Source organism: Neoarius graeffei, chromosome 1, assembly GCF_027579695.1.
Source record: "Neoarius graeffei isolate fNeoGra1 chromosome 1, fNeoGra1.pri, whole genome shotgun sequence".
Lineage (NCBI taxonomy): Eukaryota > Metazoa > Chordata > Actinopteri > Siluriformes > Ariidae > Neoarius > Neoarius graeffei.
The window spans coordinates 115,708,499-115,735,130 of NC_083569.1; the positions used below are offsets into that span (position 1 = coordinate 115,708,499).

Consider the following 26,632-nt stretch of genomic DNA (forward strand, 5'->3'; position numbering starts at 1 on the left):
GTCCTGTGTCTGATCATTTTATTCCTTTGCAGCAATTGTAAGACTTTCCTGTGCTTCTCATCCCAGTTTTGATTTTGTCTCTTGGTTTTGACCTTTACCTTTTTGCAGTGTTTATGATTATGGATTATCTGGGGTTAAACTTTTCTGTGTTATGACCCATGCTATGGACTGTGGCTTTAATTACTGGATTAATAAACAGAATTCTGAACACACATGCACTTACTGTATATCCTTATTGCATATTGCACTGATTCTTATTTACATGACTCTCTTCTCTGTTTAAGGTGAATCTCCTCCAGTCTCTCTGATCATCAATCCCAACAGAACTCAACACTTTACTTCTGACTCTCTCTCACTGAGCTGTAACTCTACTGACCAGAGTCGTTCTACTGGATGGACGGTGAGACGATACACACACAGTGAGGGAGTGTTAGATTGTTCTCCATGTAAAATCAGCTCCCTCTCCACATCCTACACTGGAGTTTACTGGTGTCACTCTGAATCTGGAGAAAACAGGAATCCTGTTAACATCACAGTGCAGGGTGAGTCTTCATGTAGTGTGTTTATTATTAAAGGAAAAGGGAAATGTTTCATTACAGAATATTCAGAACTCTGAGTTTCCAACTGGGAAAAACTGTTCAAGACGACAAAAAACATATGGAATTTTTTCTCTCAGTACATTCCCTGTGTAACACCCGTCCCATGTTGCTAATTGGATATATCTAGTGTTGTAGTACTATGGGCGAGGTCCTGGGTACATATATCTGTGGTTTAACATGAAAGGGACAAATGAAATGAACTTACCAGTTTTCTGAATGGTTAACTTGATAATGAAATGCTGAATTATTTGGCGGTGCCTCCACTTAGCAGAAAAATACAATAAGTTTTCACCTATTTTGAATCCCACTAAGAATTATGTTAACTTATTACCCTTTTTACTCAAACACCCCTTCATCAAATATACACATGACACACACTTTAAATCCAAATTGTGAATTTAGTTAACACGAATGTAAATAATAACAATTAAAGATAGTACAAAAATGTTGAATAGACCTGAATGAGCTTACCTTTAGAATTTCTCAGAAATTATTGTTCTTGTTAATTTACCACTTTTTACACCTTTAGTCTTACCTAACAGGCCCACCACTCACACACACACTGCAACAAAATGAAATAATGTCTCTCTTTGAAAAAGCAAAAAAATAAAAACCCATTGCAGGCCTGAGTCGTTGCTTGGGAGCGTGGAGACCTAAAACAAAATGGCCGCTTCACTTGTACAACACAAGCAAAAGAAAATAGCAGTGCACTAATCTATAGTTAATTACTCACAAGTCTTGGAGAGGATAAAGGGAAAAAGAGGGCTGAAACTGGCTAGATGATGAGAGAGGGGGTAACGATGATACCGGGGGTACTGGCAACCCAGTTCACTAAGGCAAACTTGGCACGAAGAACATCTACCCATCCAAAAGGGTCCAAGGATGACTTCCTGGTCCACAGTCTGATAGATGTACAACAGCATTTCTTTAAGTCACTTAGACCGAACACAAACTATTAACTCATCATATCATGCCGAGCTTTACACAAGTCATCATGCTAACACACATTAACCACACCCAGAAACAGTATTTGCTACCAAGTGAATAACGTGTTAATACGCTAGCGTGCTAATGCGCTAACGGCAATTAGCATTATCTCTATTGACAGCATGGATCAAAACGAAACATTACACAATATACACAAAGGTTAGTTTTACCTTCGGCAAGAGATATGATGTCTGATACAGCTTAATGAGACTCTGCATCCATCCACGTATCAACACCACACACTGCCACCACGTTTCCACTGTCTTCTACAGCTCGTCTGTTTACCCCGGCTGAGCCCTGTTATTCACAGGACAGGGTTTCCTCTATATCGCGCCTCTATGCACCTCTTACTGGCTAATCAACGAATAAACAACCAGTGTGATTGAATAAACCCAAGATTGTCAACCTTATTCCCTGCAAGGCTGGGTTGTACCTAACATGCTTTCTATGTGCAAATCAAACAAACTTTCTCCAGTGACCTGAATTACATCAAACAATATGACAAAGATGAATCAATCAGCTTATAATGATTTTAATTATTTAACTGTTTTACTGAACGTGTTTTTTATCAGAGTGACTTTTTAAACATTAAAGCTTATTTAATTATTTACACATTTCTTTGTCTCTGTCTTAACTGAAATCTTTTAAGACCGGGCTACACCTGTAATTTCTGTAATTCTGAGTATGGATATGTTTATGCTGTTACTTTCCAGACTGAGTACGAGTCCATGCTTACAGATACCCACAATGATAATGAAATGAGTATTTTATTGAGTATTAATCAATCAGGGATGTCACAAAGCATTTTATTTCTCTCTGTTTATGTTGATTGCTGCTGTGTGCAGTGAACTCATTGTGCTTGGTTTCTGATTAATATGTTCTGGTATTAAAACAGTGTTTGTAATAGAGAGTACAAGGTGGCAAACTGAGTCATATCAGTGAGTTTGGTGATTAGAAATGTGCTGTGAATTTCACCTTCACTCAAGTAGACGGTGTGGAGCGAGGGGAAAGGAAGTGTACATGGCTCAGTGCTGTCATGTGTGACAGTTTCTCTACACACTCTCTTCACTGTTCACCCTCACAGATAACTTTGTGCTGCCATAACTAATGGCACCTTCTGTTTGTATACAGATTTACACATTCAATATCGATCAGTGAGAAAATATTTATTTTGTAAATGTGGTTTTCTGTGTTGTAGATGGTGCTGTGATCCTGGAGAGTCCTGTCCATCCTGTGACTGAGGGACATCCTCTGACTCTACGCTGTTTATATCGAAACCCAAAGCCCTCAAACCTCCGAGCTGATTTCTATAAAGATGGATCAGTCCTCCAGACACAGACTACAGGAGAGATGATCATCCATAATGTCTCAAAGTCAGATGAAGGTTTCTACCACTGTAAACACCCAGAGAGAGGAGAGTCACTGAAAAGCTGGGTCTCAGTCAGATGTGAGAAACTTTTAAATATTCACTTTAATACAACTGTGACCTAATGTGTTGAACACAGTATCTTTATATCATGTAATTTATCGGGCTTAGTTTATTGAAGTCTGTGTACAATATGCTGTTACACTTGTTCACACAGGTGTTAATTTATTTATACTTCAGATTGAAATAAAACATACAAACATTTCAAGAATAAAACATTATCATTATTTTATTTATGGGCAGGTCCATCATGTGTAGAAGCTCCATTCTCAGTGCTCATGCTGATCTGTAGTGTAGTGACGGCCTCTCCGTATCTGCTGGCGACCATCATTCTGCTGGTCAAATGTTACAGAGCTCGAGGTAAGAACTCTTTCAGTATGTTTCACACCATCATGATCAGACTAACTTTGAGTAGTCGAGAACAACATTTTCACTTTCACAAAAATTATTTGACTCACCGTTTTCATTTTAAAAGCAAAAATCCACACTTGAGTGTTAAAGCACTTGTTCTAAAATGCTCTTACAATAAGATTTAAATGTAAGTTTGATATCAAACAAGCACATCTGTTTCTGAGAGTGAATTTACATGTGACAGATACTTCAAGTGGAGTTACATTTTCACTTCATTAATAAAGTACATTATGAATAAATAAATAGCGCAGAAGAGTGTTTCATATGCAGATGTCACTTTTCACTTCACTGTCATTAATAAACATTAAAACAAACACCCTTTAAACTGTTTAAGATGAGATCAAATAGTTTTGTTAATTTTCTGCCATAAACACCTGAAATAAACTATGAAATGAATTAAATGAATTTTTTAATGTCTTTCACAGCTCACACTGTTGGAGAGAATTGAGAATGCAGTCAGAGAGGAGTGAGCAAAGTTCATCAATAAAAAGAGGATGCATTTACTGTAAAATAATTATGTCTTCAGGGTTTTCTGAGGATTTTAAAAGAATCCTGATTTGTCATTTTAAAGTTAATTTTAATAGCTGGCTAAAGTCAGAGCAGTTGGTGAAAAGCCCAGTGATACTGGAGTTAAAATAAGTGAAGCTTTGTGTATCTGCAAAATAAAAACTAGTTAATTGACTTATCTGAAACATGGTGGGGAACTAACATTGTGTTTTATGTTCCCAGTAGGGCTGAACGATTTTAAGAAAACACTGAATTGCGATTTTTCTGGCAGATATTGCGATTTCGATTTCAACCACGATTTTTTTTTTCTTTAAATCAAGTTTCAGTGCAAATTAATTCATACAATGAATTCCATAAAGCTAATGCAAGAATGAAAACTGAGGTCAACAGATTTCAAATGTAGGCCTGTTTATTAACAATGAGTGCCTGAGGAACAAGTTATAATAACTTAAAATAAAAAGAGAGCCATCTTTCTTAAACTTTTGCTTCTTTTATTTTTCCCCATCTACAACATATCAGACATAAAAAAAGGTTGATCAATGGCTCAGCAGCATCAAAATATTGCACTTTTGTAAAAGAATGTACATAAGCATTATAAATTATAACTAGAGCCAACAGTTCCCCTGTGGGAAATTGTGAGAGTGATGCAGTGGCTATTGCAGGAGCTGCACTGTACTGTGTGAATGTGTGACTTGCCATTATGCTACAAGCCTGTGTCTCTCTGAGAGGGAGCAGCCCCTTCCTTGTGTGTGTGTGTGTGTGTGTGTGTGTGTGTGTGTGTGTGTGTGTGTGAGAGAGAGAGAGAGGTACTGATGGTGCGGCTGCAATGACGGGGAGCGTGAAGGGACTGTTCGGACAAGTGAAAAAGGTAAACCCCGACATTAAATGGATGCACTGTATTATTCATCGGGAAGCTCTGGCTAGTAAAAGAATGAGCCCTGATCTAAATGCTGTTATGGATGACGCTGTGAAGATGATAAACTTCATCCAGTCCCGGCCACTGAATCACAGACTGTTCGAAACTCTTTGCCATGAGAGCGGCGCGCAACACGACCAGCTACTGCTTCACACAGATGTCTGCTGGCTGTCTCATGGAAAAACGCTACTGAGGCTTTATGAACTTTGCAGTGAAGTTTTTGCGTTTTTGAAGGAGCAGCTGCACCCTCTTGCTGTGGTGTTTGAGGATGCCAATTGGGTGGCACGCCTGGCATATCTCGCTGATGTGTTTACCAAACTCAACGAGCTCAACCTCTCACTCCAGGGCAAGGAGTCACACATCCTGAGGATGTACGAGAAAGTGGATGGGTTCACAAAAAAGCTCAATCTGTGGCAAAGGAAATGTGAGGAGGGTGATGTGAGCCATTTCCCATTACTTCATGCACATCTTGCCACTACTGATGTCACCAGGGCTCCAGTGGTGAAACAGGTGGAAGAACATCTATCCAAACTCAACTCAGACTTTAACCAGTACTTTCAGGATATTGACAAAAAGTCAGAAAGCCTGGATTGGGTGAGGGACCCATTCACTGCAACTGAGAGCAGCAACAAGCTTCCTGCAAGGCTGCAGGAGCAGCTGCTGGATGTGTCTCCTGACCGGGGCCTGAAAGTGGCACATAGAGAAAAGACATTGACAGAGTTTTGGTGTAATGTGGAGAAGGAATATCCTGAATTGGGAAAACATGCAATGATTGAACTTTTACCTTTTGGATCAACATACATGTGTGAGGTGACATTCTCAGCTCTGACACACATAAAAACAAATAAGAGGAACAGGCTGGATGTGGAGAACAGCCTGCTAGCAGCTGTTTCCACACTGTCCCCAGATCTAGCAAAGCTGATGAAAGACAAGCAAGCTCAAGTGTCTCACTAAAGACCAGATTATACTACAGTAGTGAGTATTTTGAGAGGTTTTGTTTCAGATATTAAACAATAAAAATGCCTGTTTATGGAAGACTGTTTATGGAGGACACTCCAGTTTTGTGATGAATGTTACATGAGTTATGTTAATGTACTCTAAAAAAAAAAAAAAAAAAAGAGAAATGTTACTTGTTAAAGTTAGATATAACAAAAGGAAGGTTATTTTGATTTAGTATTTATACTATTTTGGTAAATTATTTATATTCCAAGAAAACATATTCTTATGTTGAATTAAGTTGAGGTTAAAAACAAAAAGAGAGAGAGGAAGCCTGAGAATTTTATGTTCACGTTAAGGAGATTAAATAAAATGATTTTCATGTAATAACCACTGTATTATGCTCTACTTTTGGAGAATCATCAACGCGTATGTGTGAGGGGGTACTCGTGGTGTGTCAAGAAGGCTCAGGGGGTACTCAAGCCAAAAAAGGTTGGGAAACACTGCTCTAGATGAATTAGGCCAAAAAAAAAAAAAAAGTGTGTTTCCGGTTACGTAGATTTCAAAACTAGGGTCGGTAGGCAGGCATTTTTTTTTTGAATTTTTTTTTTTCAAGATGGCTGCCATAACCTATATTTAGACAGGAATAATTTCACAAAATATAATGAATTTCTTTGCAGGTCACCTGAGTTACCACCTTCTGATGAATCTGATGCAGCATGAGACACCTTTTAACATTAATTTTTCTGTAAATATAACAGCTCAATACACCATGAGAGAGAGCAGCCCCGCCCCTCTCTGCTCCCTGAGTGCAGCTCGTCGCCTTGGTAACGGTGCAGGGAAAAGACACAATATAACAAGCAAAGAGCGCTTTTTCTCAGAGTTCCCTCTCCTCGAACAACGCTGATTTACACGGAAACGAAAGGAGCTATTCACAAAATTCTTTCACATTGAGTGCTACAAGGCTCCCATGAACAAATTAATGTATTTTTTTTTGTCCCTAGTGTAAAAAATGTGGACATTAGAGCGAGTTAAAAACAAGTGACTTTTCTGATTTTGCAGTAAAAGCACTGCCACGTTTATAATGTGAGTCTATGGGAGAGCACGGCTGTCCTCTCCTTACTTTCAGGCTTCTCATTCAAAAACTGTAAATCCTATCGCTCAGGGAGACACTTGTCTTGATTCACACAATGTGTGACTACAACTTTTGAGAAAGTTGTGTGTGTAGAGTGAAAATTGTGGCTGAGAACAGTTTAAATGAGAAAGTTAGAGCTTTTTTTTTCAAGCTGCCTACACTCTAAATAACGCCATAGACCCCCATTATAAAGTCTGAATTTCTCCAGATTTGCTCATGGTGTTTGATCTGTGACTGATCAAAAAGTATAGAACCCAGCAAAAAAGTTGAATGCCAGATCCACACAGGAGAATTTTGTCTCCGTTTTAAAGTTTGAATCATGTCTCTAGGTGAAAGACAAAATAAGCGTTCTCTCTGCTTCTGTTCCCTCCGCCGGCCCCGACACACTACTGCCTCCGCCGAGTGTGCGCGCACACACCGCATGTCGGGGCCGCAGATGAGTTACTCTCCCTGATCAACGAAGTCGGCGGGGAATTTGTGGTTATTATCGGTACAAACAGCGCGAATCACAACTTAAATGAGTGCGGTTCAGTTTGACATTATTGTCAGTCCGTTAGATAAACATTTAATTTTATTAAAATCGAAAATTAATATTTAGAGCCTGTGGGCTACAAATAAGACATTAAAGTAGCCGGCTGGACTTAATTGTGTAGTCGGCTGTATGGCCGGCAGCCGGCGCTTGTGGAAAGCCCTGATTTTCCCAGTGAGTGACAAAAACTTCCGGTTCACGCGGTTGGGTTATATGTAAAAGTCACGACTGGGAAAAAAATGAAAAAAAAGTTTAGGGTCGGGCGGTACGGATTAGGGTCGGTCGGGTAACCGGAAAAACACTTTTTTTTTTTTGGCCTTACAAGGAGTAGACTTAATCTGTTAGATACTGTTATATTTTGTTTGACTTTTCAGCTGTGTGAAGTTTAATTGTCGTTGTTTGAGAAGAGTTGTGGATGAAATTTGATCAATTAAATAAATGCATCATTATCAATGCACTGAATTATTAACCTGCTCGCAATCATGTATCATATGAAGCAATACACTGAGAAAACTTGTGTCTTTACCAATATCAGCATTTTTACTATTTTGTATTTTTATACAGTGATGTACTGGCATTAAAACATTTACTGAGCCAAAATAATAAAAATTTTCACCAAGACAATGTTTACTTTATTTCATGTTTTAAACCCCCTTCTGCTGCTGTATCGGTGTCTTTTCATTGTCTTATATTGTCTGTTGTCTCCTGCTGTAACACCGGAATTTCCCACATGGGATTAATAAAGTGTTCTCTTAAAAGCAGATACAGGAACTGGATCCTGCAGTATTATTCAGTGTAAGTAGAGGATCTCAGTGCAGTAAAGTTCAGGACTAAATGAGGAATCAAAGAGAAGTGTTATTACTCTGACTGCATCTCTATACACAGGAAATTAACATTACAGCAGCAGCAGTGATTCAGACAATTAAAGCTACTCATGAAGTGAATTACAAGATTTCACTGTTAAACCCTGCTAGATAACTTCCCAGTCCTGGCAGAGGAATTAAATAGTCAGGATTAGAGGTTTGTGAATCAAGCTTGTATCAAAAGCAATGCTGTATATGAGCACGAACACAGTCTACACAACTGGGGAGAATTTTTGAAAGGTGTCTGCAGGGAAGACAATCACACACTTCCTCCAAGAGAAAATTGTAACAAGAAAATAGTTTCATGCATATTTTACTGTCTGAATAAACATTTATTCCCTTTTGTTACTGGAAGAGGTCATGCTACACCACCAGCAGCCAGCAGAGGGCAACAGCAGCAGCACAGACCATTCAGGAGAATTCAGTTACCCAAAATTCTCCAGGTTGATGATCCTGGATTACCTGCACCTGCCAGGCAGGATACTTGAAGCCAGCCTGTCACACAGCCATCTGTCATGCCTTTGTAGAGAGGTGTCTGGTATGGTATGTCAGGTCTTTACCCAAGGAAAGGTTAAAAGGGGAAAACGAAAAATGGAAATAAAAATGAAAACATATTTGAAAAGGAACTGAAAGGAAACGCAGGAAGAAAGAAGGGACTAGAAATAATTAATGCTTGGCCCAGAAAGAAAAAAAGACCAATTTATACTGTAAATCCGAGCTTGGTGCGCACCTCTCCAGAAATCTAGCAACATAGTGCGTTAATGTAGGCCGCAACAACTGTGATTGGTTGGTCTGCTTCGTAGCATCACATTTCCGACGACTCATTCTTTTCTGCAAAAATCAGAGCTTATATTATTGCATGAAAATAAGTTTATAAAGTGTGAGGCTCTATAATGATTGTAGCTCATTATAATGGCCAGTTTAATCCTGCATCTAAACATGTGGATTTAAAGACCGTGGCGTTATTTTCGTACCTCGTTCCTGACTGTGCAGTGGGACTTTCATTTCAAGCTGCTCATAGTGCTGAATACAGATGTGTTAAAGCACTTCAGGAATACTTTTAGTGAGAATTCACTTGGTTTATCATTGAATAATATATGCTCAAGTAAAATATCAGGAAATTTGTTTCAAAACAACATTGCGTGTTATTTTCTGTTTATTATTCCTGCAGTGAAATATGGAGCTCATGTAACCCAGTGACAACAAAGGGTTAAAAAATGTTAATGTATTAATATAATGTTCCTGTTTTCTGTGTCGAACAAAGAGAGATGATCAGCCATATAGTTTTACTGTTTTCTCATCTGACCCAACAGAGAGATGATCAGCCACTCAGAGCGCATAGTTGGTCAGGTCCTGCCTTAATTGAACATGATTGACAGGTCATGACATCTGCGTGATCAGATCTGTGTGTGTGAGACAGAGAGATGATGTGCTTGTGATGAGAAAGTTAAAAGTAAAATAAAAAGGTTAAAAAAAAAAGTATTTACAAGCTGATTAGTCAAAACAGCAGATCACTGACATGTGTTGAGGTGACCTGGAGTTTGGAAAGTCCTGTTTTTCCTTCTCCATCTATTTCAGTAAACTAGTAATATTTTGCTAATTGTGTGTGTGGCCCTGTACGACCTGCATGTAACTGAGTTCGGTGGAAGCAGGGTCCAGAGCCAAAGTTACTGATTTCTGAGGTGGTTTGAAGCAGTAATATTAATGCTACTGATATAGTTACAGTTAATAGTACAAAATGTGAGAGATATTAAATTGCTATGTTGTCTATTATTATTGTTATAATCTTGAGGATGTAAATGTTAGAAAAATGTCAAATCTCAGTATTAACATTTTACTGTGGAAAATGTGTTATTAGGGATACATCAATTGTGAAATGCTTGATCAATACCGGTATTTAAAACAGGGATGTGATTTGGGGCTGGTGAAATTATATGAAAATTTTAGCCGGGGGTCTGGGGGCCGCAGGCCCCCAGCTGGTCCAGGGCAGCGCCCTGGTGGGGGGACAAAGTAGTCAATGAACCAAAGTAGTCAAATTTTGAAATGCAAGGTAGAACTGTCCAGACAAGTCGCCAGGTCATCACAGGGCTGACACATAGACACAGACAACCATTCACACTCACATTCACACCTACGGTCAATTTAGAGTCACCAGTTAACCTAACCTGCATGTCTTTGGATTGTGGGGGAAACCGGAGCACCCGGAGGAAACCCATGCGGACACGGGGAGAACATGCAAACTCCATACAGAAAGGCCCTCGCCGGCCACGGGGCTCGAACCCGGACCCTCTTGCTGTGAGGCGACAGTGCTGACTGCTACACCACCGTGCCACCCTTATTTTTTTTTTTTTTAATGCTGTAAATTTTGTTAATTATGCCTTAGATATCACGGTAATGTGTAAATAATGTAATGTATCTACACTGGTTGTAAATTTAAGTTCATTTCATTCATTCATAATTATCATACTTTTTTAAAAAATAATTTAAAAAATAATAAATAAATAAATTTAACAACCTGGCTGATAACACTCGTAAAGATGATGTTGACACTTCTCTAAAACGAAACTAACTTTATATAGTAGCCTCCATATACACACACTGAAGGCTCAATCCCAAATCACTTCCTCCTTCCTATACAAGTGCCCTACACCGCACACGCAGCGAGCCCCTGTAGTCTCTCTAGTGCACTCTACATACCTTATGGAGCGGTTTGGTCTTCAGCGCAACAGATTTCCTGCTGCACAGCGCTCGGCCTGTTAGCCAGAGCAGGCAGCTGCAACACATATTTTGACTTCCTATGTAGCCAGAAGAAGCTATACATGCTCCAAAATAGGATTAAATTATAAATAAATGGCCTTGACAGACTTGTGTTTAAGCGGTGCGTTAAAGCTCTTGCTAGCTACATGGCTAAGTAGCAACAAGCCTGAGTGTAAAGTAACAGAACTTCACTGCTACTAGCAAGCCGTGCTAACTCAGGAGCTAACTCTGGTGTCGGGTCTGTTCCCTGAGCAAATGTTCCAGTCATTTTACACCCAAAGTGGAAATATTTCCGCGGACTAAATGACGAACGGCATCTCCTCCTCTCTTTCCTTTCCGCCCAGCGCGCCGGTACGTGAACTCATTCCGGGTGACCGTCAGCCAACCTCTCGCCTCCCTAAACACACACACAAAGCCCACTAGCTCGACCCAGACAACCGTGTCCTGTCAAACACACTCGGCTCTGCCATGTCGGACAAAACGCACACATAAAAAGCTGAGTTTGTTCGTGACCAAACGCCACACACTCACAGATAACATGCTGATGCGTAGAGGGGCCTCCAGCAAGCACGCCATCTCTCTCTCTCTCCCCCTGAGCGAGAGACGATCCGCCCCGACCTGAACAAATGTCTCACAGTCTTATGTCCAACGTCTGTAGCAACCTCTTTCTCCAACCATTCCCAGCGGAACGTTTTTCACTATTCTGTCGATTTCTTTAACTCGATTTGCATCTTTACGCTCGATCACGGAGGCTGCCATCTTTCAACTCTTTGTTTGAAGCGAGCTTAGACAGCTATCTAACAAGCGCGTTCATTGGTTGTTACAGAGCGATGGGCCAATCACGTACCTCGTTTCATCTCAATGACGGAATTACTGAAAATCAGAATGAATAGGATACGAATGCGGATTTTTGAGCGAAAAATCGGAAAAATTTTTTTTTTCAAATTTTGAGGTGAAAAAAAGCGGAATTCCGCGAATTCGCGGAAAAATCACATCCCTGTTAAAATAATAATTTGACCAATATGAATGTTTGGCCGACACCGGTGTGCATCCCTAGTTGTTAATACTAAAGGTACCTTCACCAGTGAGCACTGCAAATATCAGCAGAGCCATACTGTATGGAACATGTAATCTGACATGTATACTGCCAATTTTTTGTAATATTTGAGTGAGGTAAAGCTTCATGCTACTGTCACAGTAGCTATGCTATTAGTTTTGTTTAATCAGTACAAAAGTGTACAAATGTATGCTAGTGTTAGAGTATTGATTTAGATACTGATGGAGAAGTATATAATGCACTTTACTACACACTTTAAAAAGATGTCAGAACAAGTGAACCAAGGAGAGAAAGATGAAGTGAAAACCGGGGAGAGAGAGTTTTGACAGAGGAAGAAAAGGAAATGTAGTGCCTCTCTAGCATGTACTGACTAATGTGAGAGGTGGCTAACCTCATCTCATTATCTCTAGCCACTTTATCCTGTTCTACAGGGTCACAGGCAAGCTGGAGCCTATCCCAGCTGACTACGGGCGAAAGGCGGGATACACCCTGGACAAGTTGCCAGGTCATCACACAGCTGCCACAGACAACCACTCACATTCACACCTACAGTCAATTTAGAGTCACCAGTTAACCTAACCTGCATGTCTTTGGACTGTGGGGGAAACCGGAGCACCCGGAGGAAACCCACGTGGACACGGGGAGAACATGCAAACTCCACACAAAAAGGCCCTTGCCGGCCACTGGGCTCGAACCCGGACCTTCTTGCTGTGAGGCGACAGCGCTAACCACTACACCACCATGCCGCCGGTGGTTAACCTCATCTTATCATCTCTAGCCGTTTTATCCTGTTCTACAGCGTCGCAGGCAAGCTGAAGCCTATCCCAGCTGACTACGGGAGAAAGGCGGGGTACACCCTGGACAAGTCGCCAGGTCATCACAGGGCTGACACATATGCCGCTTTTCCACTATAAACGCGGCTGAGTTGGGCTGAGCCATGCCGTGCTGAGTCGAGCTGAGTGGGGCTGTTGGAGTTGCATTTTGACTACAACCGTGCTGGCTGGAAGTGGGTGGACACATTGGGTGGAGTTAGTGAAAGTGGGTGGACGTCACGTGATGTCGTTAGGCGGCACAAACAGTGACATCAGTGATCTTTTAAGCGGTAGTCTCACGACCCGGATAGTAAACAATAAACATGGAGGACATGGAGTCGTTAGTGTTGCTGGTCTTGGTGCTGTGGCTTGTTGTCACCGACAACGCCAACAGATACTGGCAAGAGCATATAGATGAGGCAAGGCGCATAAGGCTTCAGAAATTCTCGTAATTCGTAATTATTATTCTTCCGGGTTTACGGTGTTTACAGATCCCAGCGTGCTCGCGGGGCGTGTGTGGGCGTGTGAGGACACTCCTCCTCACCAATCAGTGCACAGGGGAGTGTCTCCTCACGCCCCTAGCCCCACTCGGCTCGCTTCAGCCCCACTCCAAAACGGTGCGAGTTTTGGGTGCGAAGCAGGGCTGAAGCGAGCTGAGTCGTGCTGCTCTGAGATAGTTGAAACGCGAGCCGTGTCGGGCTGAAGTGAGCTGAAAAAGGGTAGTGGAAAAGGGCCAATAGACACAGACGACCATTCACACCTACGGTCAATTTAGAGTCACCAGTTAACCTAACCTGCATGTCTTTGGACTGTGGGGGAAACCGGAGCACCCAGAGGAAACCCACGCATACACGGGGAGAACATGCAAACTCCACACAGAAAGGGCCTTGTCAGCCACGGGGCTCAAACCAAGGACCTTCTTGCTGTGAGGCGACAGCGCTAATCACGACAGGTGGTTAACCTGTGTTCTTTAAAATATATATCAACTTATTATTGTCAACGTAATGAGTGTATGACTACTCTTTTTAAAGGAAAGACTTACTTTTAACCAGTGTTTACAGGAATTATTAATCTAAACCATGCATTTAAATGTCTTTCACTTAAATCACCATTTAAGCATCAGTTCGAACATGTTACCATTAACTAAAATGTATTTGTAATTACTTCCCTTCTTAATTAACACTTACCCTTTAAATACTCTTTTTAGCTTGAACAAAATTACTACTTGTCTTAGTTAACTTAAAATATCAACAGAGTAGTCAGTGCAACTGTTTTAGAACAACATATAAAAGATTTAAGCATTTAAAGGCTTTTCAAATCTCTCTTCAATTGGCATTCACAGACACATCGAAAAAGAAAGGGGGAAAAAACAGGGCCCAAGAAAAGAAAATAGCCGGCAATAAAGCAGCCTAATTTCGAATCCCCAGTTCAAAAGGTGCAGCCTGAATGCAGCTCGTGTGCGGTGTAACCTTAAACAAAATGGCTGCTTCACCGTGCAGGCAAAAACACACACATGCTACCTTTACTCAACTGGAATGTAGCCTTATACACGCAGGGTCCAAGGCAGCAGGAGCAGGAGGAGAGATGGCGAGAAGAAACGCGTGGATGAAGAGAATATTCACAGTGCTGAAGAGAAGACTCACGCAGTCGACCATCTTGGCAAAGTCCACCATTTGGCAGCGCTAGCCGGCTCCGTCGGGGTCTTTGTGTCCGCAGTCGCTCCACACCGGCTTTACCAGTCGAGGTCGCTGCTCGCTGGCAAAGTCCGGGCAAAAATACTCGCCACTAAGTCAGCAGCTCACTTAAACTTCTTTCTGTCTTCTTGTGATGAGCATTTCACTCACACTGACAGAACTAGCACCATTAAAGCTTCTCTCAGAATCCCGGCTGAACACTTCCACTATAAATGGTGTAGAAATCGCTTAAAACTTCGTGTTTCACTCCATATCAGACAACACGCTTCTCACGGCTTGCTCGGTCGTCACTCTCTTTCCGCTCCCCGTCTCGCTCTTCCACATCCGTTTCTCTCACTTCCGGCTCCTCTGACCTCGAATGTGATTGGCTCATTCACCAAAGTTCCGGAAATAAACGGATTGTGAAGTCAGTCAGCAAAACCATGAGCTCGCAGCTACTTCAGGCAAACTGTTGTCATGACAACCGAAAATCCCTCAGGAGAGAAATACACCCAGCACGCACGCACGCGCCGCTTCCAACACACGTTAATTCACAATTCTGACGAAAACAAACCACAATATAAAACTCAAACAAAACGCTTTCACTATAAAATAAGGGTTTTTTGGGGAAAAAAGTTCACCTCAAATAAATAACTGAAAAAACCCGCTTCGTAAAAAAAAAAAAAACACAAACATTTGTTTAACTCCTTCCTATTCTGACAGGCATATTTAAAGCATTTTCACATATATTATTGCACAACAAATATTTAACATATTAAATGCTGTATTCAGTGAAACATTAACATTACCCAATACAGTATGCATTTCTCTCATTGCGCAACATCATTACTTAATTGCTGGTCAGTGAATCTTAACATTTTAACCTTAAATTCTATTTATTCAACTATGAACTTATTCATTTATATTCTCATGAACAAACTTCAACAGGGTTACAATCGTGACATCAGGGAAACTACTGTTTATTACTGGAGATGACGACATGTGTGAAAAGTTATTGTACCAACCTGGAAATAATAAAGTAAATAAAATCTCATCATATCTAGCCGCTTTATCCTGTTCTACAGGGTCGCAGGAGCCTATCCCAGTTGACTACAGGCGAAAGGCAGGGTACACCCTGGACAAGTCACCAGGTCATCACAGGGCTGACACACAGACAACCATTCACACTCAATTTAGAGTCGCCAGTTATCCTAACCTGCATGTCTTTGGGGGAAACGGGGAGAACATGCAAACTCTGCACAGAAAGGCTGTCGCCAGCCACGGGGCTCGAACCCAGACCCTCTTGCTGTGAGGCGACAGCGCTAACCACTACACCACCGTGCCACCCCTGAAGTTAGACATCATTTTAAAAAAAACTTAAACTTGAATGGGATAATCAGTGACTATTATATCCTCATGACTCACTGCATTAGCAACACTGCTAAAGTCACTAACACAAGCTAATATTGAACCATTAACACCATAGTTGATACCTTTCCCATGTTCTTCCCTCAACTGTGGCCAAGAGATACATGGGAGCATCTGTGTGCAGGTAGCCAAAGCTAATACTTTGTTTTGAGTGGCTTTATTGCCATTAAACAAATGCAGCTGAAAACAAATGTCTGCTTTACAGCACTTTTTCCCCCTTTTCCCTTATTTCTCCAGGACTACATTACCCACAATGCATTGTTGTTAAAGCACCTCCCCTACATTTTACAACACAATGCTGGTTGAAAATTATGACATTAACCAACATGGCATTCATTACAATCAATCAATCAATCAATCAATCAATAAAAAAAAATAAGCAAGCAAGCAAATGATGCTATAAGTTAAAACTGCAGTACTCTAAATATTTAGATCTTTTATACAACATATTGCCTGATAGGTTCAGATTTTATAAATTATTTACAGGGATTTCCTTTTCAGGAAATTTCTGAGGAAACTCACCTTTCTCTTTCATGGTCCTGCCTTCAGGTGAAGAGATTTGGTGCCATTTGGAGATGTTTTTGGCTGTGTTTGGAGAAACTTACACAGAATTTTAGGAGTTGAAGATAACTCCATCAAATTTGAGATTCAGATGAACAAGTACTTTGGGCATCCCAAAGAGCTGAAATTTGACGACCACCATTTACTAAAACAATAAATAAATAAATAATTTAAAAAAAAAAATCTTATGATACACTGTAGATCCTTAAAGCTCAGCGTGTCCACTCAGAACCACTACTGTGGAGTGTGACATGACAAATATATTCAATACTGAACCCAGGCACCCCCAAAACAGGCAGAAATCCCATTTACTGGCCTCTGGTTAAACCCATTCCAGTCTGAAGGAGGTCAGGATTAAAATTATACTACAATTACCACTAGAGGGAGTCAAAGACAATTTATTTTCACTTTTCAATCACTGGCCACCACATACTGAGTTACTGTAGCCTTCCTGTCAGTGTGATCCAGTCTGGTCATTCACCTCTGGCCTCTCTCATCAACAAGGTGTTTCTTTTTGTCTTTTTCTTTGTGTAATCTATACACACTGTTGTGTGTGAAAATCCAAGGACATTCTGAAGTACAAGTTACTGCATGAGTTAATGCATTGTGTTGCTGCCACATGATTGGCTGATTGGATAACTGCATGAATCAGCAGGTGCATAGGTGTTCCTAATAAAGTGGACAGTGTGAATATGATGAACACTTAATATTTTGCCTATTTACAGCATTGCTATTCAGAGTGTTATTCTTGAGCACAAATTATTTTAATTCCAGTAAAGTGAAACATTATAGATTTTACAGTGTGAGTCTTAAAACAGGCTTAATGGCAAAAATAAAGAGACAGGAGAGACCATGTCTGTGTCAACTAAAATAGACCCTCCCTCTCTCTGTCACAGGAAGTGGTAAGGCTTTAACACACACCGCTGCTCTGTCAGTCAGTCAGTAAGTCATTAGACTTACAGGAAGGAGCTCAGTCCACTCCATGTGATGCTCTGTGAGTAAATGTTCTCTTTGTGTCTTCATTAGAGTGAGTGGTGGGGTATAAAGTTGTTATTCTGCAGTATAAATGTCCTGAGTGATGAGTTTATTGTGTCATTAGGACATTGTGTGTACTTCAGCATGACTGCTCAGGTGGATCAGTGTATCCATATCTGTTATGAGAAGGGTTTAGTTTGATGTGTAACGACTCTCAGATCAACAATGATAGATCAACAGGTAAGAGTACAAGTAGAGCAAGTTTAATACACAGGGTTTAAATAATCTCATGAGTGTAAATGAGTCTGTATTGTTGGAATCTGTTCCTGATCTTGTGTCCTGCTGTCATCTGCTGCTCAGTGACAACCTCTCATGATCATTTGATCTGAAAATTAATGGATGGTGTTTGTACCTTCATCAGTGGAAGTCATGGTTGTGATGAACTGAAATGTCTTTAGCTGCTGTGGTGAGACTCTGGTGGTCTTTCTTGTGCACAGAAAGGTTTTAACAAAACCATGTTAGCATTAACTAGACTTCCTGAGAAATTGCCGTCGAACTAAATGCCTAGTTTCCTTTTTTTTTTTTCTTTTTTACTATAATGGTCTGTGCAGGGAAACATCTTACCACAGGAAGTTCACTATAATACACACTAATGCACAGAACTTTTTGTTCCAATAATCATCAGTCATTATTTACCTTTCTGTTTAAAATAATAGAAAATAAGAGCAGAAACAAATGTTTCTCATAAGTCCTGTACACACACAGGTCAGTGACCGTGTGAGAGGCCTGAGAGCAGAGGCCAGTTCAAGGATGTGGTTTATTTTCTATTTTAATATCATGGTGCAAATTCAGCTGTGAAGAAGGAGGGAAGTGTGAACGTGGATGTGTGAAAGCAAGAACTAACTTTTAACTTTGTAACTGGTGGACTTTACTGTGAACAGAGAAGTTTTAAGAAAACCATGATTGCATTAACTGGACTTACTGAGAAAATGCCTTATAACTCAATACCTAATTTCCATTTGTGTTCCTGAGCAGGGAAATACCTTACTACAGCAAGTTCACTATAATGCACACTAATGTCTTGTGTGTGTGTGTGTGTTTGAATAATAATCATTCTTATTTGTGTAAAACAACAACAAAAGCAGTTATGCAGAAATAAACATGTCTCATTAGCCTTGTTCATCCCCCCCCACACACACACACAAGGCAGTGACCATTTCAGAGACAGACACTAGTTGGCAGTTGTGGTTTAGCTTCTTCTTCTTTTTTTTTTTTTAATTCAGCGATGTCAGTTCAGCAGTGAAGAAGGGGGAGGTGTGAAGATGGTTGTGTTAAAGCAATAACTGACTTGTAATTTTTCAACTGGAACCCCACTGACACTTATTGTTTTGTTTTAAAGCCAAAAGTTGTCCAAACTGAAAATATTTGCATGTTGCATGGATTCATGTTGTTGAGGCCAAATTCTGAACCTCCCACCTGTGTCATGCAGCAAAAATCAAGGTGCATTAGACCAGGTGTCCAATTTCCAAACACCCAGTTTGGGTGGGCCTGTGCCCACTCGAGGGTCAGATTCCTTTTCTTGGCTGACAGGGCTGATCTTCTGCTGTTGTGGCCCATCTGCCAAAAGATTTCATGTTTTTTTGTTTGTTTGCATGTGTGTGTGTTGTGAGATGTGTTTCTGTTCAGAGTGTCTATTTCAGATCTGCTGCATTTGCCTACAGGTCATAATACACCCCCTCAACTCGAAATTCTGACTTGTGAACTCTCAACTACGAGTTCCTCCAAGTTCAACATGGCAGTCAGACTTACACAAAGGAGCATCTCTTCAGGTGCAACTTTTTGGGCAATGTTGCTGGGCAGTGTTCCCAGCAACAGGCAACCAGGTGAGACACCGGGCAACTAATTAGGGCAACAGACAATTGGTAACAACCAATCAGATAAGAGCAAATCTGTTGCCAGGGAGACAGACACGCAAAGATGGACACTGAAACATTTGCAGCTGTCACTTTTGTCTCTGCTTCAGCCTTTATTTCGCTCAAGTCAGTATCATTTCTGGAACAAAAGTGAATAGATACTCTGGTCAAAAGATAATTTGTCATTATTTTTATAAGTCAAAATATTCTGTTAAAAGCAAACATTTCTTAAATCTCTTTAAAAATGCTACTAGACTCAATCACATATGCTATAACGAATAACTGACACATACATCACAAAAACATAACAGCAAAAACAAAATCATTTAATTCTCATGTCGGCAAAAAAAAAAAAAAAAAAGGACCTAGACCAGGAGATGCTGATGAGGAGGAAAAGGAGTGACAGAGCCCCTGAAAGGCTTAATTTCTTTTTTAGATCCCAAAGTTTCACCCTCAGGTTCCAGAAGCAGTCGTGCTCTGTATGTGAATTAGATCAAACGATAAGTTAGACAATCTCTATCGCAATTTTTTTTTAAAAAATGAACTGCTCACCACTTTTACCTTGATGCAAGAGAGCTAACAGTATTCCTACATAGCTAGCAATAACTTTCAGCTAAGTATATTCACAAAAAACACTGCTAGTTAGCCAAAACCCATTCAGTTTCTATGGAGCGGTGTTTAGGTAACCGCAGTTTACACTTAGCTCTTGTCTCTCTTTTTCTTTGCTCCACTGCCGAGACACTGTCATCTTTGTTGAAAATTTCAGAAGCTCTCAGGTGGTCGTGTGATTCGCTGCTAGCACTCTGATTGGATGATCTTAAAAAGTTGCCCGAAATGATCAAAATTGTTCAGATAGAAATTATGTTGCCCAATCTCAGTGGGAAAGTGTTGAAGTACAGTTGCCAAGCAACATTGCCCAAAATGTTGCCCCGTGTATCATCACCTTTACTTTTCAGTGAGTTATGCTGTATGTAAAAAGGATTTGCTTTAGCGAAGTCTATAACACTGATCATACAGTTTGTTGTGTTGAGAAGGAAGGCTAACAAAAGATGAAGATGGAGGCACCCATGTTTTCCCCCTCTGTACTTTGAATCAATGGAGGTTAAAATGATGTCATTCTGATCTCTAATTTAACTTTTCTGAGGTCAGTTGAATGCAGAATTCCTGTAACTTTACTGTCAGGCCATTCTTCTCTGACCTCTCTCATCAACAAGGCATTTCTACCTGTTGGGTTGTGTGGGTCCCCCCCTCCCCCCATTTCTGTGTAAAGTCTAGACACTGCCTGCAACCATATCACAGTCAAAGTGACTGAGATCACACTTTTTCTCATTATGATGTTTGATGTGAACATTAACTGAAGATCTTGACCTGTATCCTGGGCTGCTGCTGGCGAAGTGAATGGTGGTGACAATTATAAGGACCCACAGCATTCCAGTAGTTCACAGGCTCCTTGTTATCACTGAATTGTTGTGTGCATGATTCAGTAAATCACACTGACTGAAACAGAATTTAAGCAAGACCATCAGCTTTGTTGAAACAAATTACAATTTCCAAACCTGCTACAGTCGGGCTACTTTTATCTTGTTTCTGATGTTAAGGCAGAGATATTCTGAGAGGAACATCTCTGGCTAAGGTGACTGGTTAGTGTTATTTTATTTGAATTGCTGAAAATATCTCTGTGAAGTGCCCAGGCAGTCGTATCAGTTTGGTGTTTGTCCTGATATTTGTGTGCGCCTGTGCTCTCACAACTAAATGTTCTCAGAAACAGTTTACTGCTTATTTAGGACTTTTCGCAACAGTTTCGGTTCTCAAACAAACATCTAAGCAGTGACATAAGTGTGTGTTAGTTCTTTTACAGAATAGATAGTGTGGTAGATGACTTTTCATATCATGGACCATGAAAACGGTAGGGCTTGACTTACGGGAATGAATATTTTTTATAGTGACTGCTCTCCCTTCTCACTGTCCTTTCCTCTCATGGGCAATGTGTCGTCTAATCAGTTGCGAAGGAAAATGTGATTTGAAACAAAGAAATAAACATACATTTGAATTCATGTGACTGCTCTATAAGCCAATCAAAGTTCACTTATTTTATATATATATATATATATATATATTAGAGTCTGTCTCATGGGTGGCATGGTGGTGTAGTGGTTAGGGCTATTGCCTCACAGCAAGAAGGTCCCGGTTTGAGCCCCGTGGCCGGCGAAGGCCTTTCTGTGCAGAGTTTGCATGTTGTCCACATGGGTTTCCTCCGGGTGCTCCGGTTTCCCCCAATGACATGCAGGTTAGGTTAACTGGTGACTCTAAATTGAGCGTAGGTGTGAATGTGAGTGTGAATGGTTGTCTGTGTCTATGTGTCAGCCCTGTGATGACCTAGCGACTTGTCCAGGGTGTACCCCGCCTTTTGCCCGTAGTCAGCTGGGATAGGCTCCAGCTTGCCTGCGACCCTGTAGAACAGGATAAAGCAGCTAGAGATAATGAGATGGGTCTGTCTCAGAAACTGGGTACTGTGGGGGTACCCCACTAAATATACTCAGTCAATAAACTATACAGTTATGAATGGTGATGTTGGTTTTAATTTGAAATAAAATGATGAAATAAATAATATAACTATTCTTTAAGTTCGTTTCTTAAGACACATATTTTTTAGGATGTTACCTCGTTTGTTGACAGTTTCGGCAAACACTTCCGCCTTCTTCAAAACAGTCACCAGATGTCGAGTGGTGACGTGCCTTATCAGCTGATGTACTCTATGGAGGCGTGAACGTCCCGCCCAATTTGACAGGTAGTCCACGCCTCCTGCTGTCAGGTCGCTGCCCCAGGTATGTGACAGCACGTACGCTCCCTTATCCCGGTTCATAGTCCTCTGTGCCCGCTTTCGTATCTCCACTGCCTCCAAAATCCAACGCTGGTATCTATTCTCTTCAGCGCGAATGACTCTGGCCTCTTCCCAATTCATAATATGATTTTGCCATTTGCAGTGGTCTGAAATGGCTGATTTTAAGTTTTCTTGGTTTGCTTTTTCTTTTTTGGATCTTGAGTCTTTTTGTTGTTTCTTTTTCACATTCTAATTGGTGTTCTTTCCTGCGAGTGTGGAAGCATCTGCCCGTTTCACCAATATAGACTTTATTGCATGAACGGCAAGGGATTTCATATATGATGTTGCATTTATTGTCCAGTTGTATTTTGTCTTTGGGGTGAACTAGCAGCTGTCGGAGGTTCTTGTATGGTTTAACCGGGGTGTTGATGTGGTATTTCCTCATGGATCGTTGGATGCATTCTGTAACTCCTTTTATGTATGGTAGTGTGACAAACCCCCGGTTTGTTTTTTCTGTGTTTTTTCTTGTTTGTTTGTTTTTTTTCCTTTTTTTGTGTCTGTAATTTTCCTTTTCAAATTGCCCACGGTGGATACTGGCAGTTTTTTAATGCCTGTTGGATGTGTTGTTCCTCCTCCTGTCTGTCTTTCTCCTCCGTGATGTTCTGTGTTTGGTCGTATAATGTTCTGATTACTGACATTTTATGTGCTATGGGATGTTCAGATGTCCAGAGAAGATATTGGTCGGTATGTGTAGGTTTTCTGTATGTTGTAATTCTGATATTACCTTCTTCTGTGTGGTGTATTTTTAGGTCCAGAAATGCTATTGTCTTGTCCGTTTCCTCTTCGTGTGTGAATTTGATGTTGCCTGTCTTGTCTATGGAGTTTAAATGATCCGTGAGTTGTTGTGTGTGGCCTGTTTTGGTTATTTCAAGAATGTCATCAATGTACCTTTTCCAGAAGATAGGTTTGCATTCGTCCGGTGCTGTTTCTATGGCTCGGGTTTCCAGATCCTCCATAAAAAAGTTGCATAGAGTGGCAGATAGCGGGTCCCCCATTGCAAATCCCTCTTTTTGTCTGTAGATTGTACCTCTGAATTGGAAATATGTGGACGTGGAAATGAAATGTAATAGTTTTGTTATGTCCTGTGCTGTGAGTTTTGTACATTTTTTTTTTCAAGGTTCTGTCTGCTTTTAACCGTTTTTCTACTATGTTGAGAGTGTTTGTGACCAGTGTTTTTGTAAAGAGGGATATGACCAGGGGCGTCACTAGACCCAAGACCATACTGGGGCACAAAAGGGGCACAGGAAATGTATGCGAGCGCGCGAAGCGCGCGAGCTAAAAATTTTGCACTATATTTATATTTATATTTTTTATATAATATATATTACATTTTGTGTGTGTCTGTGCGCGCGCGCGTGTGTGTGTGTGTGCGCAGAGTGCATGCATGTGCAATTGAAATTCGGTTCAATAATTCAATTACAATACTCAACTGGACGTAGCCTCCAAAACAACAGTTGTGTGTCATTACGTTAGGTGGCTATCTTCACACAGTCCATCACAAAACTATCAACGCGATCTGGCAACACGCAAACTGAGGGCTCGCGGCTTGCCACGTTGCAGACGACGGAATGAATGCAAACTTTTCAATATCCCTTCGTTTCAAACAAAAAATCAAGACAACACGAAAACAATGTCCCAACACATATTAATTCTACAGCGTTACAAAAATGACAGTGGAATTACTGTCTACTAACCTGTAAACAGTTGAAAAACACGGAGAGATGGTTTCCCCTGCTCTGAATTTCATTGCATCTGAGGGCTGCTGGAGTCTGCGGTCCCCATAGCAACCAAGATGTTACTCATGTCACGCGCACACTTTTTTCACATTGCTTAGTGTGCGCGAGGCCAGCCAAAACTACCAATGTAAAAGCATTGTAGATGGTCTTCTTCGCGCATCGGTTAGCCTACCCCACGTTATGAATTAATTAAATTGCAGCTATTCCCAAGTTTAAAATTCAGAGCGTTTCGTCACTGGATTTTTTTTACTGGGGCACTACAGATCTATACTGGGGCACGTGCCCCAGTAAAATACCCCTGGCGACGCCGATGGTCACACACCTGGAGCGCAGTCCTGGGGCAGCGACCTGACCAGGGGCGCAGATAGGATTTTTGAACTGGGGGGGACTGAGCTGTCAGCAAATGATTCCATTTTGTGTATATATATATATATATACACACACACACACACACACGCACTACCGTTCAAAAGTTTGGGGGCACTTTGAAATGTCCTTATTTTTGAAAGAAAAGCTCTGTTCTTTTCAATGAAGTTCACTTTAAACTAATCAGAAATCCACTCTATACATTGCTAATGTGGTAAATGACTATTCTAGCTGCAAATGTCTGGTTTTTGGTGCAATATCTCCATAGGTGTATAGAGGCCCATTTCCAGCAACTATCACTCCAGTGTTCTAATGGTACAATGTGTTTGCTCATTGCCTCAGAAGACTAATGGATGATTAGAAAACCCTTGTACAATCATGTTAGCACAGCTGAAAACAGTTTAGCTCTTTAGAGAAGCTATAAAACTGACCTTCCTTTGAGCAGATTGAGTTTCTGGAGCATCACATTTGTGGGGTCGATTAAATGCTCAAAATGGCCAGAAAAATGTCTTGACTATATTTTCTATTCATTTTACAACTTGTGGTGGTAAATAAAAGTGTGACTTTTCATGGAAAACACAAAATTGTCTGGGTGACCCCAGACTTTTGAACGGTAGTGTGTATACATGTTATTTCACCTCCCTCACTGCCATCACCAGGAACTACCTGCAGGCCAGGACAATGATAACATTTTAACATAGCCTATGGAAATCCAAAGTTTACACATTATCATCACGCACAGAAACTGCAAAACTAGTTTTAAAACCGCTAAGTTCCAACTGTTAAACATAGCGAGAGGCTGGGCTACATGTGTGTGTGTGTAAAGTGTAAACCAGTGCATCCTGACTTTCTAACTATGCCTGTGTGTTGCGTGAGCGGCAGTCAGTCAACAACTCTTCGCAAAGTTTCCTTATGAAACAATATGCTCGCTGAAATTATGGCAGGGAACGCCAGATTAAACATTAAAACTGCCTTCTGAGCACTGTATCTACAGGCTGCCACCGAAAGAAGGAGGCTACCAGAAAGGCATCTCTACTCCGTACGATTTTACTTTCACTTCGACATTACTTTGAACAGACTATCAAAAAATTGCAAGGTGATATGATAAAGTAAGGCACAGTTTACTTACAGTCATTTTTTTTTTTAAACGATGCAATCGTTTTCTGCCTTTTGGCACCCTTCATCATGCCGTGTTGGGGTCCTGAACTAGGAGGAGCTGTCCCTGATATGCCTGTCAGACTTGTTATGGGTAACCATAGCAACCAAGCTTGAGCTCGCAACCTGTGCAGTCTGCGCAGTTGCAACTATGTATGTGCTGCTGTGCACCTCACTAAACCGAATGGTAATTAGTCTTTTGATTTTTCCGTGAGGTTTGCCTTATGCAAAGAAAGACAGCATAGACGTTTTTTCCTCCCTATAAGTGGGGGGACCGAACGAGGTGAATTTAAATCTGGGCGGGACGAATCCCCCCCGTCCCCCCCTCTATCTGCGCCCATGGACCTGACAGCAGGAGGCGTGGACTACCTGTCAAATTGGGCGGGACATTCACGCCTCCATAGAGTACATCAGCTGATAAGGCACGTCACCACTCGACATCTGGTGACTGTTTTGAAGAAGGCGGAAGTGTTCGCCGAAACTGTCAACAAATGAGGTAACATCCTAAAAAATACGTGTCTTAAGAAACGAACTTAAAGAATAGTTATAATAATTAGACATAATGAACTTTCACGACATAATAAATAATATAGATAAAACTAAATCTTTGATGTGAATATTCAGAATTTGCCAAAAATTCTGCAAATTTGTGGAAAAATGGCAACTTGATCTGGGACATGATAAAAGGTTGACTGTATCGCATTCCCTTAAAAAGGTTGTAGTCCACTGAAAAGTCTACAGTTATCACTGATTATATTTTAAGTTGTAACTTTATACACCTAAAGATTGGTGCACTCACAGAATAATCATAACCATAATAAAACATCATGCAAAATATTTGATCACCGTTGTAACTCCATTTTCCGCATACCCAATACGATCGTGTGTTTTGATCTAAATGGAAAGCCTCAAGGTCAAGCTCACTACCTCACCAAAAGTAGTAACTAAAAATCACTACGCCATATAAAAATCTAGTTATAAATCTGCAATTTTGTTTTTTAAAACGAAA

General features: G+C 40.7%; 1 protein-coding gene across 1 annotated transcript in view; it reads left to right on the forward strand.

Annotated features, from left to right (window-relative positions):
• The window catches only part of LOC132885998 (uncharacterized), a 149,667-nt gene extending 145,796 nt beyond the window's left edge, over positions 1-3,871 (forward strand). The window contains exons 13-16 of the mRNA XM_060920540.1: positions 285-542; positions 2,785-3,033; positions 3,256-3,372; positions 3,849-3,871. Of these exons, the coding sequence (XP_060776523.1) occupies positions 285-542; positions 2,785-3,033; positions 3,256-3,372; positions 3,849-3,871 (647 nt within the window). The remainder of the gene's footprint in view (positions 1-284; positions 543-2,784; positions 3,034-3,255; positions 3,373-3,848) is intronic.
• Positions 3,872-26,632: the final 22,761 nt, after the last annotated feature.